This window comes from Mytilus trossulus, chromosome 1, assembly GCF_036588685.1.
Source record: "Mytilus trossulus isolate FHL-02 chromosome 1, PNRI_Mtr1.1.1.hap1, whole genome shotgun sequence".
NCBI classification, from domain to species: Eukaryota; Metazoa; Mollusca; class Bivalvia; order Mytilida; family Mytilidae; genus Mytilus; species Mytilus trossulus.
In genome coordinates, this window is record NC_086373.1 from 95,858,622 (window position 1) to 95,877,480 (window position 18,859).

General features: G+C 31.7%; 1 protein-coding gene across 1 annotated transcript in view; it reads right to left on the bottom strand.

Moving 5' to 3' along the window:
- Positions 1–1,124: 1,124 nt before the first annotated feature.
- LOC134705008 (HEAT repeat-containing protein 1-like) overlaps positions 1,125–18,859 on the bottom strand; it is a 60,132-nt gene continuing 42,397 nt past the window's right edge. The window contains exons 33-45 of the mRNA XM_063563783.1: positions 18,471–18,614; positions 16,940–17,107; positions 16,308–16,486; positions 15,455–15,554; positions 14,200–14,367; positions 12,416–12,550; positions 11,528–11,632; positions 11,081–11,151; positions 9,910–10,007; positions 9,038–9,195; positions 5,146–5,304; positions 1,815–1,923; positions 1,125–1,237 (exon numbers count right to left, since the gene is read on the bottom strand). Coding sequence (XP_063419853.1) covers positions 1,149–1,237; positions 1,815–1,923; positions 5,146–5,304; positions 9,038–9,195; positions 9,910–10,007; positions 11,081–11,151; positions 11,528–11,632; positions 12,416–12,550; positions 14,200–14,367; positions 15,455–15,554; positions 16,308–16,486; positions 16,940–17,107; positions 18,471–18,614 — 1,683 coding nt within the window. The 3' untranslated portion in view covers positions 1,125–1,148. The remainder of the gene's footprint in view (positions 1,238–1,814; positions 1,924–5,145; positions 5,305–9,037; positions 9,196–9,909; positions 10,008–11,080; positions 11,152–11,527; positions 11,633–12,415; positions 12,551–14,199; positions 14,368–15,454; positions 15,555–16,307; positions 16,487–16,939; positions 17,108–18,470; positions 18,615–18,859) is intronic.

The window sequence follows — 18,859 nt, forward strand, 5'->3', positions numbered from 1 at the left end:
ATGAAGACAAACAGCAGCCCACAAAACATAGAAAACTTAAAACTAAGCAACACATAACCCAACAAAACCGAGGATTAAATCTGTTCTGGAAGGGAAGAAAATCCTGCAATTTTGGCGCTGGCGGATTTTTAGAATATGAAAGTAATTGTACAATGACATTCATAATTAGACAGCTGATGACTAAGTTATCTTTCAAAGTTGGTTTATAAGAAAATCAAGATTATATTTTACATGCTTTTATGGGCTATTTTCTGTTTTGTCTGTCCATATTTTCTGTTTGTCCAGAAATGTTTTTGTAGTATAAAAAAAAAGTGGTGGTACAATTGTCAATGACGCAGCTCTTCAAAGAACACTAAATGACACAGAAATTATAAATAACAAAAATAGGTCACCTTACTGTCAATTTTTGTTTTCATTCGAACTTTCTGACGTAAATTAACACAAAAAGGAGTCAAAAGACAAATATATTTTTTTTCTTTCCAACACTAACAGAAATTGTCATGCATGTGCTTATATCAGCCATGACCGTTGGTCATAGACAACAGCTGTCTAAAGTGTTGCATTGAAAATATTCTAAACCCCATCTCAATGCATGCATCACCTCAAATTTTGCCTTTAAAAATATTAAGACACAGCCAGATGAATCAATTACAGCTCTGTGTTGTTCAAAGAGCTCTTTCATTTGTCTCTGATAATTGTAATGTTAAAGTTTAGATATCATTTCATATCACTTCAGACTACCATATTCAGTCATAGGAATATTTTTCTACAGTACACCATGTAATTACCTCAGGATTTTACCTCACATTACCATAATCATGTGCAGGAATATGATTTATACATATTTAAGGCTCCAGTAGGGTATCCCCCTTAAGACACACACAGTCATTATAAGGATACCACATAACTCTGAAGCAAGTTTGTAAGAACTGCAAAACATTTCAACAAATGTTTTGAAGATCATAGTTTTTTCTTTTAAGTAAGACATCAGGTCACAAAAAGGCAAGTCAAACTACCATAGGTTGCAGATTGAATTTGCTCATGGGTAACACAAATTTTCCATACATTTTATGATTTTATCATGTTATTATTCAACTGAAAATTGTAAAGTTAGATACAAAGTATATGATTTGAAATAAAATCTTTATTTAAAAATATTTCTTGAGAGGTTCTCCTAATGTCTTTTCCATTTCAGCTATCACAGACTGGCATTTCTTTTCTACCTCTTCGCTATCATCTGTAACACAAACAATAATATCATTTTATATCTACCTGTAGTTTTGGTGTATTGTATTTATGGCCAGTTTATTTAAAAGTGTCAAAATCAAGGAAGTTACATCAGGATATACCAGGCCTTGCTACATAAGCATTCAATTTTGTTTCATGATTTCTTTATTTGTGACAATTTTATGTTTACAAACAAGTACACAAGACTGACAAATTACATTGTCAACAAGCCACTTTTTTGCACCTGTCCCAAGTCAGGAGCCTCTGGCTTTTGTTACTCTTGTATATATTTTCATTTTACTTCCTTTAAGTTCTTGAATTTTCATTGAGCTAGTACTATTTTATTTAGTGGCCAGATGTGGACCACCTCCAGATGTGGGATTTTCTCGCTACTTTAAAGACCCATTGGTGGCCTTAAGCTGTTGTCTGCTCTTTGAAATGTTCCCCATTTCCATTCTCAATTTTATTAGCATGAACTCAATAAGTTGAAGACATGCCCCAGAATGAACTAAATGCAGTTAACTTTTTAGTAACAACTATTAAGAACAACAAATGGGATTTATAAGTGAAGAAAAACATGTATTTACCTTCCATTAACTCTGCTAAGAATGGTATGGCCTCTGGCAATAATGGCATGAAGTCTTCACCTAACTTCTGATGGAATGCATCAATACACTGCAAAGCTGCATACCTCACCTGAAATAAGTCATTTAATATTTATAAATAAGGCCACCCTTAAAAAATTGTTTGTTTGGCATTGCCGACTCACCCCATCAGCAGTTGGGTAGGTAGGTAGGGATTTTTTTTTTTATTACATTTAAAAACTATATATTGCAATCATAATAATTTTGACTCTAGATCACAGCCAAAAGCAGTGCACCATTTTGCAGTTGTGTGTACAAACTGATGGTTTCTTTGATAGGGGTTAATGTCACATTCTTCAACATATGGGTAATTTCATGTCAGACGTTCAGTGTTTTTGGAGGTGTAAACCAAAGTACCCAGCAGAAACAGATCTGTGGTAGGGAACTGAAATTATTAACCATATAACATGTTAGACATGAAAATTGAATCTTAATTGTGGGACTGTCTATTGAACAGAGGCTTAATGTCACATCTTGAAGATGCCTTCACTTTGGTAAACTTGTCATATTTTAATCAGTTCGACCACTACAGCTCCCTGTACAAATAAGTGATTTAAGCTTCGATTCATTGTTTGCTAGTTTGATGGTATTTAAAATTACCTTTCTACACCATATGGGCAAGTTCATGACAATCAGTTTATTAGTGGATGAAAGCGTAGTGCACAGAGGAACCTTATCATAAATGTCTTAACAATCTAACCTTAATTTTGTGGTTGCAAACTTATACCTAGAGGTGATAGACTAGCATTGATAAATGTAAATTTTGTCGAACTAGAAAACAATCAAAGCCACTGCAGCCCCTGATCAGCTTTTGAGGATAGAAAAATATTACAAATTTAGAAGGTTGGCACAAGAACAGACATGAATGCCAGACAATATTTATAAATATGTTGCTGTCAGATATCTTTTTTGTTTTAAGAATTATCTTATTCATGTTAAGAAAAGAGGGGTTGGATTTTTAGTTTGTGATACACACAAGAGGCTAGTCTTTAAAATATGTATGTTTTGTACCAGGCTAACCTCTACAGGTACAAAACTATTGTCTATAAACCTGTAAATCGTGGACCATACATGTATTGGTTTTTTAGCTTTGGTGCTTTCATGCAGCACAGTCACCTGAAGATTTCATAATTAGAGCAAAAAATGGGGGAAATAGAATACTTTTAGTAGTATTTATTATAATAATAGCGAAAAAATGGGGGAAATAAAATATTTCTAGTACTAAGTATTCTATATAATAATTAATACTATTAGTAAAAATATTTTATTTCCCCTATTTTTTAGCTATAATTATGAATCTTCAGGCAACTGTGCATGCAGGTACACCTTTCAGCCATCAAGCCAAGGCATCATTTTGAAAAGATATAAGAAGATGTGGTATGAGTGCCAACAAGACAACTCTCCATCCAAGTCACAATTTGTAAAAGTAAATAATTTATAGGTCAAAGAATGCATTGTTTTGGAATTTACATGGCAACATGCTTTGTTATCTGGTTCAAGAAACATGATAGATTTCACATATTCAAGAGATCCTTCAAGGGTTAAAGCTACAGATGTTTGTTCTGTCATGTCTTGGTGAAAAGCTTCTATCCCATGAAGTGAGGATGCAAAGCAGACACCAACAAATTATAGTGACACTGTCTGCTTAACCAAAGAAGACATTTGAGTTCTCTACAAGGCCTTTCAGAACATCAATCCATGTTCCATGTAAAGATTAGGTGAAAATCTTATGTTTTAATAAAACACTCCTCTCCCTTGAATGGAGCATTAGGGGATGCTATCCACTGCCTGTCTTTTTGACATTTTTGGCAGACTTTTTTCTAATCTATGTCATTCAAGAGCTTATTCTGACTACAGTGTACAACAAGCACTTCAAAGATCATAATTTGAAATAAGTAAAGTCTGGAAACAAACTCTGCGGATATGATCAAAATTCCGGAAATTTTCTGATTTTTTAAATAAAAAAAATACAAATTTTAAAACACTAATAAAATTATTCGGGCGGCAAGATTTTCAGTGGGTCGGGCGGCAATGCCAAACAAATGAAATTTTATTTTAGGCCTAAGGATATTTCATGTTGGATGAATAACCATTTAATTATCCTTAGACTATATACACTACATCAATGATGTTGTTTTACAATAATGAAATACACCTGTTACAACAAATTAGGCTCTTGTTCTAGTAAAACTTATATTTTGAAGAGAATAATGAACTAAATACAGTGAAACCTGGGTAAACCGAACCCTGATAAAAACCGAATTTCAGTTTAAACCGAACAATTTTCAAAGTCCCATAAAATTTCCCTATAAATTAACGTTAATCTAACCTGAAAAAAACGAACTCTGACAACACTGAATTCCGAACGCTTTTTGAAGGCTCGTTAGTATGTATCTAATAATTACCTGTCAAAATCGATCGATAGCAATCAAAACAAAAAAGTGTTTTTAATTATTTGCATGATTTAATCAAACAAACACAGGATGACAGCGTATTCCCGAGGGTAATTGAGGTTTAATGCAAACTAATCAGCTAATTAGCATGTTTGTGTCTTTGTATTCAGTGATCAAATGATTTGTTTGTAAAGAAACGTTAACTTGGTCAGCTGCCCTATCACCGAAAAAGCAAAAGAATGGATCTTTTCCTTAGATCAATTAAATGCTCGTTACTCAAATATTTACCGTCATAAATTGGTAACTGTCATTTAGTAGCTAACCTGTTTAATTAAACAATAGTTTTAAAGTGTTTCGCTGGATTAGGAAGTCATGCAAGACTTTCGAATTATATTTACGGGATGCAAGATTCCCTTTTGAGGCCCTATATACATATAATTCATGCTCCTCCTCCGTTATCTATTTGTCAACTATAATGTCAGAGAATAAACGTGACCCCTGCTTTGTTTCCCTCTTATCTGGGGGCAAAGTATCGATCAGCGGGTGACAAGTTTAGTCCAAGAACTCGTGTGTTCAGATTATTGAAAATGACGATATCGATTCAACAACGGAATCGTCTTTTGACAGTGACTGAGAATCTGAATTGGTCACTGAATTAACGGATTAGAAAATAATTATAAAGAGCAATTATAATACATTATATCTAATAAGATTGTGAGTCATTGGCCCACAAATATAACTCTTCGTTTTGATCCCAAAGTAAAAAGTCCTTCAATACAGAAAACAAATATATGGAAAGAGGGTAAAATCAAACATAAATGAAATTCAGTCATTAATTAAAAGTGAGCATTTCTACTTTTTTTATATGAACAGATATTTACCTTTGAGGTATCATGCCTAGTTTTCAATAGAATCTGATAACTTATGCTCTTCCATAAAGAATCATCTTGAGAAGAAACAGCAAACTGTACTATACAGGGAACCAGATGGTCTGTTATTCTCTTCTCATAATGTTTATCTTTAAGTTGGAAATTCTCAATCTAAAATATTGATAAGATAATTAATAAACTAAACTAGAAAATATAACAGATTCTGTAGATTACCTTCACTAGCAAAACTCTCTTATACTGTGAAAGTACTTTTATTCGTGGGGTACCAATTTTCGTGGTTTTCGTGGATGACTCTATCCACGAATTTAAGTGTCCAACAAAATTAAACAACCATTGTTCAAATCAAGACAAGATCCCTCCTTAAGGTTTGACTACTGATATGATCTAGAGAATATATTGAATAACCTCGAATCTGAGAGTACTTTAATAGCAGTCACAGAACTACAACTGCATGCAGGATTATACCCATTTAATCTTCCATAACATAAACTGAACAACTTTTGATCTTTTAATTCTCATAATGAAAATCAGATTTTCGGTATTGATACGCTAGTACTGTGAAAGTACTTTTATTCGTGGGGTACCAATTTTCGTGGTTTTCGTGGATGACTCTATCCACGAATTTAAGTGTCCAACGAAATAAAACAACAATTGTCCAAATCAAGACAAGAAAGGTCCCCATGTAGGTTTGACTGATGTGATCTAAAGAATGTATTGAATAACGCCAAACCGGAGAATACTGTAATAGCAGTCACAGAACTACACCTGCATGCAAGATTATACTCATTTAATCTTTAACAACCTAAACTGTACAACTTTTGATCTTTTAATTCTCATAAAAAATATTTTTGATGATGAAAGTCAGATTTCCCGTATTGATATGCTACATGTAGTATGATCAAGTGTTCATTTTATATCCTCATAGTTTTCATACACATGGGAAATAATAATTTCATGCTGGGCTTGATGATGATAAAAATCATTTGACAATCTAAGATACGTTTATAGCATTTGTTTATGTTGCTGTTTTCTTTAGGTGACATGTTTATGGCCTCATTAACACCTTTCATGGTCTTTAATCTGTTGATCACTTTATCTTGGGTTAATTAATGTTGTCACTAGGATTTACACGGGTCAATGTTTACTTTGCAATTTCCTTCAATCCAGACTATTTGTAACCTTCGTGTCTAAAGGATTTAATTTTTTCATTTTTTTTTTTTTTTAGAAAACTAAAATCCACGAATTAAAAAACCCACGAACATATAAATATTGCTCAAACCACGAAAATTGATACCCACAAATTAAAGTACTTTCACAGTATGATAACAGGTTCATTTTATATCCTCATAGTTCTCGTACATATGGAAATAATAATTTCATGCTGGGCTTGATTTTGATAAGAAATATTGGACGGTGTCTTCAACCTATGCCAACATTTGATAAAAACATATTCAATCTATGCCTACAAACAAAATACAATAGGTGTTGTTATAGCAATTATTAATTAATAAAAGGTAAAATACAGTCAGTATATTTAAGCATTAAAAATACTCTTTGAAATTTCAGAAACAAAAATAAAGTATTTGGAAAATTGTGTTGTAGTAAAAATGGAATATTATTTTTTTCTAAAAGGACAAAAATTGTTAAATAGAATCCTTGATACATGTACTAGCAAAATTGTGTTGAAAAAAATAAAAAAATAAAAATGACAAAAAAAAAGACTATCTTTCTGAAATTAAACACTTAAATATAACAATACTTGAGGAAAAAAAGAGATAAAAAGCTATTTTATTGGTGCAAATTTTTATGATCATTTTTTTTATTATTTTGTTGATAAAATGATGATAATGAGATAATTTGCAAAAAAATTAGTGTAATTTATACAAACAAACTTGTGACTATCCTAAGACCATCATTAGAAACCGCTTGTGTAGTCCTTACTTTGTGACCAACTTTAGAAAATGTCAAAATTTAGGACCAATTTGTGAAACCCACTAAGGACTAGAATAAACTTTAAAATCATTCTATGACATGTCTTACTCCTGAGATATCTTTGTGAAACTTGCACAAGAGACCAAAGGATAACATGACACCAGTTGATTGTGCAGATGCAGCATCATATCTTATAGTATGACTTTTGAGACAATCATAATGGTAAAATTTTTCTAATTCTATGTACATAAGTTGTCGTTTGTTTATGTAATTTATATGTTAAAATCAATCGGGTCCAGGACCAATCCAGTATATCTTATGATTATCCTTCGTTTTGAAATCAATTTCCTATGTGCATACATTTAGAGTAATAAAGAGCTGGTAAACTCAGTGTATGATAAATATTTCTGGTTATGGAATATATATTTTTCTACAAATTCACAATTGCATGTTTGTAATTCAATTATTGTGTGTATACTAAAAAAAGGTGTGAGCCAAGGCTCCGTGTTGAAGGCCGTACATTGACCTATATTGGTTTACTTTTATAAATGATTGTTCCTTTACGCCGCATTAGCACAAAAAGGCTATATTGCGGCAAACTTTTATAAATGTTATTTGGATGGAGAGATCATGTCTCATTGTCACTCACACCCTATCTTCCTTAGAATTTATAGTGAACATTTATAATAGATATTTTACATGACTCAGTGCTTATTAAATACACGAGTATCAATAGTGTATTATGCCATTGTATTTGAAGAAAACTATTTTATATAAAACTTAATATTTTTGATCATATATTTTATATTACATGTATTTATGAGAACGACACTGATATATATTTAATATGACAAGATGCTTGCTTCTTTAATAAAAATCCATAAAATTCTTCTTTTTCCTCATCATTTCATTATATTAATTTTTAACTAGTTCTTATTTGAAAAAGAGATCCTCAACACACACAATTACAACTACATTTTCTCTTGTGTTGTACTTGTAAAACCTTTATACTTTAACGGTAGGTTTAAACTGGTTGTAAATTGATTAGGCCCTGATTAATTTATGTTTTTATAACACTTTATCTGTAACAAATTATTCAACCTATGCCAACATTTTTTCATACAATTTTATAACTAAATTTCAAAATGTTGGCATAGGTTGAATGAACCATATTGGACAATTCAAGATACATTTAAAGCATTTGTTTATGATACTGATTTCTGTAGGTGACATGTTTATGGCCTAATTAACACCTTTGATGGTCTTTAATCTGTTGATCACTTTATCTTGGGTTAATTACTGTTGTCACAATTTACCCGGGTCAATGTTTACTTTGCAATTTCCTTCAATCCAAACTATTTGTAACCTTCGTTTCTAAAGGCCTGAATATTTAATCATTTTTTTTTTAGAAAACTAAATCCACGAATTTAAAAAACCACGAACATGTAAATATTGCTCAAACCACGAAAATTGATACCCCTGAATTAAAGTACTTACACAGTAATATTTTTAACACTTATTTCTACTTTTCATATGACTGCTGTCCCGCCGTTTTAACCTATTTAGCCAGATTATATAAATGAAAGTAAACAATTTTTATCCTACAGAATCATATCTAAAACTACTCTCTCAATTTAAAGTTTATATGTTATCAAAGGAATTAATCTAAAATAAATCACAGTTTTAATTCATTCCTTATGCTTAGGAGTGTAAATTAATTGAGTGTTGCTTAACATCACTTTCAGCACTAAAATCTATTTCATGGAGGCTGGTATTTTTTAATCAGTTGAATAAGTGCCCAGAGACATTTTTCTAAAAACTGAGCTTTAGTCTAGCTATTTAGGAGTTGCCCTTACAAATCACATGGACAGAAAGAAAGGCAGACAGATATGGTGATTTCTAAGCTTTGTTTTCAAGGACATATAAAGAAGTTTTGTTATAAATATTATACCTGATCAACCATTGGCTGCATTAAACTGTCAAATCTCTCCTTTGTAACAAATCCTTCTGTATCATACAAGAAACACTTGTACAAACAATCAAATATGTAACAAAGAAGCTGATTGGACAATCTCCTTCCTCTGTTTCCTTTACAAAAATATGGTTCTTCTGAAATTATATTGATATATTTTTCTTATAATCATAACAATAAGAAGATGCATATAAATTATAACATTTCTTTATGATGCAAACATATACTAAATGAGTAGGATGTAAATACAACAATATTCTTAAAGGAAACAGGATTGATTGATAATAGAAAAGTCATCATATTAACATCCATAAGCAGTGGTTATGGTGTCAAAAACTGCTAATGCTATTTACTATAATGGTCAATTTCAAAACAACATGTAATTATATAACTGACAAACAGACATTTAATTCAGTGACTTATATACCATCAATCACTTCAGGGGCATCAGTGGTTGAGTGGTTTAAGTAGTTACTACTGTAATCACTAGCCAGTCAACACTAAGGTTGTGAGTTTGTGGGTGCACTCGACTCCAATCTTAATTGACTAGGATTGTCAGATTTCCTATCGAAGGTCGATGGTTTTCTCTGGGTACACTGGCTTTCTTCACCAATAAAAACTGATCGCCATGAAATAGGCTAAATGCGGTGCTATAAAGTGGAGTTTAAACACCAAAAATCAGTTCAAATACTAACAAACAGACATTTAATTCAGGGACTTTTAAAAGATATTCTTGTTTTTTATTATTGGTTTTTTGTGTGAAAAGTTGTTTTTTTTTTTTTTGTGGAGAAAAGTGGGGGTAGTTTATTTTAATTGAAAGAGGGTTATAGAGAAAATAAAGGATCTCTCACCTGTTTTAGAAATGTTATTTTTCTCTATTATGCTTGCAGCATGCTGAACTATATGACTGGCAAATAATGTAAACAAACTTCTCAATTTCTCTGCCAATCTACAAATCAAACATTCTACTGTTAGAAAATTAAATAATGTGCCCCCTACTACGCCAACACCTCTTACATTGACCTTTAACTTCGTTTCTGAAAGTAAATCCTGTTAATGTGGTACTTTAAAATGAATCTTTCTTGTTGTCTTTTGACAAACAAAAAGATGAACATTATAACCCAGACTCTATTGTTTCTACCTTGCAATAGAATGACACAGACTTAGGACCTCAGACCTTTTGTTGTCGCATTTATGGAAGCAGAGGTTGATTTGGAGAAATGTAAAATACCAGTTTGACTTCCTGTGTCTTATGTGTTCATATTTTGGAATATGCAAGGTTCTCTGGTTGTATAAATTCCTCTATTCTAGTCTATCAGGGTGTACAAATACACAAACACCTCAAATATAACCATACCCCATTTGGAACATAAACTCTCAGAAAATAACAGGAACTGAAATGACTGGGAGGTTTTGTGCACTTTAAAACAATAATTCAACTATAATTTAGCATTATACAACTCTGTTTGTATCTATGCTACAAATTTAACAAACTAACAAGACTATAATCCCTTATTATGGATAAAAAAGATATTGTAATAAAGAACTTTCTCAAAATATATTACTATGATGTAACCTTAAACTTTTTCTTTGAATATAAAAAACAAAAACATGTCATTCTCTATAAGTGATTGTATGTCATAGTTTGACACATTCAATCATATACGACAATCCAAGATGAGGGGTCAGTAGAAGCCTTTGGCTTATGTAACGACCCGAAGATAAAGGTATAAAGGTATAAAGGTATTACATTATGTATGATAAAGTCAACCCTTAAAACTACTTTTACAATTTTTGCTGTATTTGCATTCCAACAAAGGAAAGGGTGTGTGTGTTGTTGTCCAGTGTGTATTTTGCATTCATCGTATACTCTGCCAAATGAAAAAGAACAGCACTTGGAACTTATACTATGAAGAAACTTCTATTTAGATGCAGGACTAGTAAAAAGTCTTTGCAATAACCATATATGTAGCCCCATAAGGAACCCATTTAAATCCACCTGTACCTCCTAATAATACCTACCTATCAGCCAGTCTGTAGAACACCATTACTCTGTATTTGGTTTCTTCATCTCTACTTGCCCAGTCATATAACTGTAAGAAGAAATAATTGTACATTCATTTATCACATGTTTTCAATACTTGTCGGAGTATCATCTTTACTGCTTTTTCATTAAAGGACCTTTGTGACTAATGTATTTTTTCATTTAAATACAATTAGATGTTCTTTCCCAACTTCATAGAGTCTAAAAAATGTTTCTTAATGATTTATTCTGTATAAATTTTTCCAATAACTTATATATCAAAAACATATTCAAGTATGAATAGATTTTACTACTATTATAAGTATCATAATGTCATCAATTTATCTGTTGCAACGATATTTTAATGAGTCATTTTGTACAAATTCAAATCTCATAAATAAATAAAAGCAGAAATCCAAAATTACATAAAAAGACAGTATACAAACCTTAAAGAGAAGTGGTCTGAAAGTAGATTCTGACAGCTTCATCACCATGGTGATAAAAGTTTCTATAATACTGCCTTCTACTGCAGAAATCTGCTTCTCTGGATTCTGTAAAAACAAATTGAAAACATGCACAAGTAAAAGATTACAATCATACACCAAACATCAGCTCCAAATCTAAAGACTGAAAAACTAAAGCATGATTGTGATTGAATTTGATTTGAAAAGAGGCTACTGTGGATTAATTCTATTTTCATGGGTACATATTTAGTGGTTTAAGGAAAACTGGCATTTTTGTGGATATTTAATTTTGTAGTTTTGTTAATGTCTGTATTCATTCCTCTAGAATATTCATAATTTCATTGAACATCAAAATGGTTGACCTGTACCCACAAAATCCACAAAAAATTGGTATCCAACAAATATTAATGAATCAACAGTATTATTTTTTTTACATTTTAAGTTTCCACAAATCTACTGATAACCATGTAATTTACAATTAATCACAGTGGTCAGATATGCTTTATGAAAAAAATTATTCCCTGAAGTACAATACTTCAAAAATACTTTTACATATCAGTTCTAATAAATTAGGTGTATTAAATAAATATAGAATGAACAAGAGGCTGTCAGAGCGACAATAAACCAGATTTTTAACATTTATTTGTGTCATGGCATTTTTTAATCTTTCAAGAACCATAACTCTTTAAACGGTGAAAGTGCAAGTCATCAATATTGAACTTGACCTTCATTTTGTCATCAGTAACAACATATTAAAATTGGCAAGTTTTGGTTGAAGAGTTCATGCGTAAATGCACAGACACTGTTTGGCTACCTGCCTTACATCCCAGAATAAATCAATGATTTTTCTGGTTGATTAAATGTACTTACCTCACAGTAAAGGAACCTGAAGTTAAGACCATCTAAGAAGAATTTCTGTAAGTCTTGTATGTGTGCTGTTAAATCTTCCTTTGACATGGACTGTATATGCTCCTCTAATACGGACATCACAGAACATATACTGGACTGTAGAAAAAAATAACGTATTTACAAGGACAATCTCCACCCAAAACAAAGGGAGTGCAAGGACACTGGGAAGTCTGTTAGCATATGATACTTTAGTATAACAATTCATTCATTTCCATGCTATTTCAAACATCACTTAGTTCTATTTAATAGCTTTATATTTTATTATTTTACTGACCATCAAATCAAAGCTATAAAGGGCATAGCACATCATTATGTTTTTTTTCTTTCTTTCCCAGTTATATATTTGTTCCTGTAAGCATTATCAACAAAATTAACATCACTATGAAAGTATTGAAGATTTCCAGACAATTACAAGCCAAACTGTATTACGATAGTTACAATTCAGGACTCACGCTACCAGGCGACTAGGGCGAAGAAGTCGCTTTCCTGACCGTCACTTCGCTTTCCCCGACCCCCAAAAGCAAAACAAGTCGCCATGTTGTTTACAATACTCGCTTTCAGTCGCTTCCGTCATCGGACATTTTGAATTTTTACCAAGTCGATGAAACATCAATTTTTTATTGATAATTAAAAGAAATTCAGACATAAACGATTCATCATCTTAAGAAAAGACGTTGAAGCATTGTTTTTGCAAAGTGTAGCAAGTTATTTAATAAAAATAAAAAATTTATCACTTCTTGCACTTCTGTAAGTTCCGGTGCTTGTTACTCGAAAACGTACATCAACCTAACTTTCAGCTACAAAATAAGTTTGTTAATTCATTTAAACGTGATGAAAGTTGCCTCCAGTAAATGTTCAATCCATTTATTGCATTAAAAACGGCATGATCCTTTCCAAAGAACTTGTCAAATATCATTTATTTTTGTAAATTTTCTTGCATTGTACGCCTTTGACCGATTTATAAAACACGGATCGGTAACGGACCAGCTATGACCAAAATCCGTATTTTTAAAAAACTTACTACGGACTCACGGATGGAACAGCTGACAGAAGAATATTGATCCCAAAAGGAAAAATTAAGAATTCCACACGCATTTAGAGACTTTTGGTTACATATAAATAAACTCATCATTGATTGGTGTATATAATTCCCTATAATTTATATGGATTGTTGTAAACTATAATAAAGTTGCTTAACTCTTAGACTATTATACTAATATCAATATATTATGGCCCAGCTTACCTTTATATATCTTTTGATGAGAAACACTGAATTTCATACACAAGATAGTTTTTAATTAACATGATTAAATTGTAATTGCTATATTATAATTTATTTACCTTTTTCTTTAAAAAAAAAATTTTTTTTAGTGCTAGATATTTAGTTGGTAGTTTCTCACAAGGACCTTAGTAAAATTTAAACATCTTTTAATTTGAAATGTTACTTTAAATTGCATACTCAGATATGAATTGTACAATATAAAAAGAACATTATTTACAAATGACTGTCTATACTAAAGTAAAATCCAAACATTGTAGTGCACCGTGCGAATGAGCACTTCTCTTACAAATCTCACCACTTCTCCCTATCAGTTTCAAAAAGAGAAGTCACTTCTCCCTATAATTCTGAAGTAGTGTGAGCCCTGAGTTACATATTCAATTTGATACTCCTTTTCAGATTGATTGGTTCTCCTTTTCAGAAGACCATCACACAAATGGAGTAAGAAAAGTAGTTATGTTATTACCAATTTCTCTTCCTTTTCCAGTCTATGATAGCATGATGCCACAGTAGGAAGTAAAACTCTGGGTGGCAGGGTTGTGGCTAATGTATGTCTGATGGACTTCAGTCTGAGTTGTAACTGTGGCTTCTGCAATGCTTCATCATTTAAACTGTCTGATGATAAATTACAAATCTGAAATATAACACATATAGATAAATAATACGAATATATATGGTACACTTTAACTGAACTTGCTTTGGAAATCTTATAGATTACTACTACCAGTTGATGATTTTACTTATAAACAAAATTTATGCACAAAGTAGCTTGCTAATACAGCTACTTAAAATTCAAGCAGATTTACAATTGAGTTTTATTATTTGGAAATCTCTATCTTGATAACCATTATCTTGAGTGGAATTAATAATTTACTTTTCTTGAAATGGCCCTGTGATTCCCACTTTTTCCAATATATGACTTTAAACATTGATTTCTTCCAATGAATTGTCTGCAAACCTTTATTTTTATTTTAAAAAATACAGATTGCATTTAGTTTTTTGGTGTTTAACCCAAATTTCATCAACCCTGGCCATACCCACTATTTGTCAGTGGAATATCCAGAGCATGCAATGACCATTGGCTGTAAGACTGACTGTCCTGCCGATGAAGATTGGAGTAACAAGACAAGTATTCACGAACACAATAGAGTTATCTACTTCTGAGTTGACAGGAAAGTGATCACTTTAGATGAATTACTACTTATATAGAATGGTCAGGTCACCTGACATATTGCTAAAACTATTTAATGTATTACATGTATTAAGAATAGGTTCTTTTTGAAGCTATAAATATGATTTTTGTTCATATAATGTATTGTAAAGACTAACAATCAGTAACTGAGAAAACAACAAATGTTAGGAGATAAAAGTCCCATCAAATTATTTCTCAGAATGAAATCTTTCCATTCAGAGGTTCAAAATAATAGAAAGTAAGGTCTAAGATGCTTATTAAAAAATCTGAAACCAGGACTGCTTAATAAAGTTACAGTCCCCCGAAAGTAGCAAATTGTACAAACTAATATTGGTCAGGAGTCAGTTTTACAAAAAAAACCTTACAGCTAAGATTGATAGTATTCAATACTAAACAATTTATCATTCTTAAAACTGCTAAAACAATCTAAAAGGATGTCATTTGTATCTTTGGATTGCTGTCTCATTGCCATTAATACCCTAAATCTCACTTTATTTATTAACAGATAGTCTCATATTTGTAAACTTACATGGAATAAAATGTCTTCCAGATAAGGACTAAGGAAGAGAGATAAGTTCTCCACAACTTTCTGTATGGCTGTCACTATACTCAACATATACAGGTCATTACTAAATAGATAAAATGAGAAATATAAAACATTTCATACTTCTAATAAACAACATGTAGGAAAATGGCAAACATTACTGTGGAATCATTATTATTCATGACATACCAACTTTCAAGGGATTTTTCTTTGTGTAGGTAAACAACTGTTCAAATATACCCTTCTGGAACACTTGAGATCACTCCTAGTTTTGGTGGGGCTTGTGTTGCTTATATTTAGTTTTCTATGTTGTGTCATGTGTTCTATTGTTTGTCTTCTTTCCTTTTTAGCCAGGCGTTGTCATTTTATTTTCAATTTACAAGTTTGACTGTCCCACTGGTATCTTTCCTCCCTCTTTTGAATGAAGTAGATGTTTTCTAAAAGGTTTTATGCAGCCTTTGGCAAATCCAAGAAATCAAATATCGACTAAAATATGACTTTTCCTCAATGAAAGTATATTGGTACCCATGAAATGAAATGAATACACAGATAAATCAACACTTTTAAAAAGTCACATAATCAATGGAAAAATACATCACATCTATTAATTTGTATTTTGTCACTGTAATAAGTAATGCTGAACACACAAATATTGTTGTTGAAATATTAACATTGGATACCCCAATATAGTAGCTTTTCAAAGATCTCTTTACCCGTCAATTTGTATTTCCGTTGTGAAATCATGCATGATCTTAGTAGCAATTCTCTCTTCACTTATTTACACAGTTCTGACCAAGGGCCACGAACTCTGTTGAAATTATTGATGACATGACCTTACCTGGTTAGCCTTTCTTCATTCTTCATTTCTTTAAGGACCAAGGGCATAAACTCTGACAAATGGGGAATAGCATGAGCTTTGAGACTGTGACATAACTCTGCTACACACAACAAAGCACAGCCTGCTACTTGTAAGTTATCTGATCTCTTCTTGAACACCTTTATGGCTAGCTTTAAAACCTGGTAATATACCAAAATAATCAGTAATGGTGAGCCTTGAAACAGATTAAAGTAATTGTTAGAGTTATACTCATTTAAATTTTCTGAATAATTGTTTATTACAAAATTTTCTTGCATAAAATAAGCAAATAACACTCAATAAATCAATTCTACACTTCCACCCTCAAATTAACTAAACTGTTAACGTCAGGTGTCGTTCCTTTGATTTGTTTACTAAAATCAACATCTTTCACTTAAAATTCTTTTATGAAAACTCTTTTGTCATCATAAATATAGTGACATTCTTTTTTGTAAGAAAGTAAAGAAATTCATTATAATACATTTATCCCCCTTTTTTGGTATGTCAGAAATGTGTGATGCTTTTGGTCCGTATATTTGCATCATCAAATTTGTCTGTCTTTACCTTAGTAAAGGTGTGATGATTTTGATCCATATATTTGTATCATTTTTTACCTTAGTAAAGGTGTGATGATTTTTGTGACCTAGATGTCGACTCATTAACTTGAGACTGTAGAAAGCTGATTGTCCATTTACTGCACTTTCCTCAGTTATCTCTCCTGTCAACGTTGTTGTGGTAACCACTTCACATAACTGGTCCACCAGAGGGAGTAATAGGGCTTCCTGATAAAAATACAAATTATGATTGTTGAAATTTTATTACTTTGGACTATACATCACTGGTTTCTATATTAGTACTTTTTTTCAAGTTCAAGATATTCTGTATAAACAACTTTTATTCTACAAATTTTACTCCAAAAAGATTAAGCTTGTATCCTTTTAAATGTAGGCATTCAACTCTCTTGACATTTTCTATAAAAAGAACAATACATTTACTTGATGATGGAAAACAGATTTTTTATTGAAAGTACTGCAAATAATCACACACAATTGAAATTACCAAATTTTCACTATATGTTTATAATTCTGTTCTTAATTCCTGTGGTGAATAAGTGTGCGGGGACAATAAACTAGTACAGATTATACACAGCTAATTAATTAGATATCTAGATTCAACAGTTCCTTCCTCAAGCAGAATATTTTTTGGAAGATGCAAAAAAATATTTTTTTTGCTCATGATCATTTTGCTATTTATCTTAACTTCTTATCTACCACAGGCGATCATACAGTTCACTACTACACACATCTTATTAGTTAGCTACTGCAGCTGATTTGTAGGTTAACTACCAGAGCTAATTTTCAGTGTGATATTTTTTTAGGGGGGTGCAATTAAATATGAATTTATTAAGCAATTAATGTATAGAAATAAAAAATAAAAAATGTATTTAATTCTCAATTGTTTGAATTTTTATATTTCTGATTTTGATCCAATTATGTTCACTAATTAATCCAATAAAATATGTTGAAAAACAAATTATTTGTCCAAAGCCGTTATCTAACTACGGTTCCTCGTTTCGCTATTTTTGGATAACTGATATCACTGCTGACACTTCAAACTTCACATTCATCTATATCAGACTGCTTAAAACACTAAAACACTTCATCTTCTTCCTCTGATTCGAAGAATGAAGCCCATTGATCCGCCACTGTTTCAAACGCAATTCTCAAACGAAAACACGTGTTAAAAACAATGTATTTTAATGTAAACATATTACCTTTCAATAAAAAGGAATATACGAATTTAAAGCTTATTCATTTGTAAAACCGAATTTGATTGGTTCATTCCGGGATTCCCCCTAGGTATTGTCCAATCTAAAGAGTTTTAACAGTGGTATATTTTACGGGAATATCCGTCAACGCGACTGCGCATGCATTGTTTACAGCGGATAGATCAGTCACTGCGAATACACAGGTGACCCGGCAAGCGGATTTATCAGTCACTACGAACTAAACGGTGTTAATTACCGCGTATATATCCGTCAGTGGTAGATAAAGAGTTAATGAAATACTACCTAACCCTTATACATGTAACTGATGGAGTAAGTAATCAGAACTTAAGGATGTGTGGGAGGGGGCAGTGACCTACCTCCTCTCCTGTAAATTCTGTTTTCTGTTGATGTAATCGACCATTCAGTAGCTCCATGGCTTTTCTCTTCACATGTGACAGTTCATGAGCCATCAGTCCAAACACCACTTGGAGATATAATTTCTCAGGTAAAATTGTTACCACCTGTCAAATAGTATCAAACTTTACAATTCCTGCCACCAAATTCTAATCACAACACAATACACAACAGAAGAGGCTGCTACTATCATTTAAACACAATAATACAACAAATATTTCTGTGACACCTGATAAAAAATTAAACTTATACATAAATATTCCATTAAAAGGAAATATAAAGTATCAAATATTTTATAGAGTAAATTAGCTATATTTAATCATAGTTATATAAACATTAGTCTGGTACATAC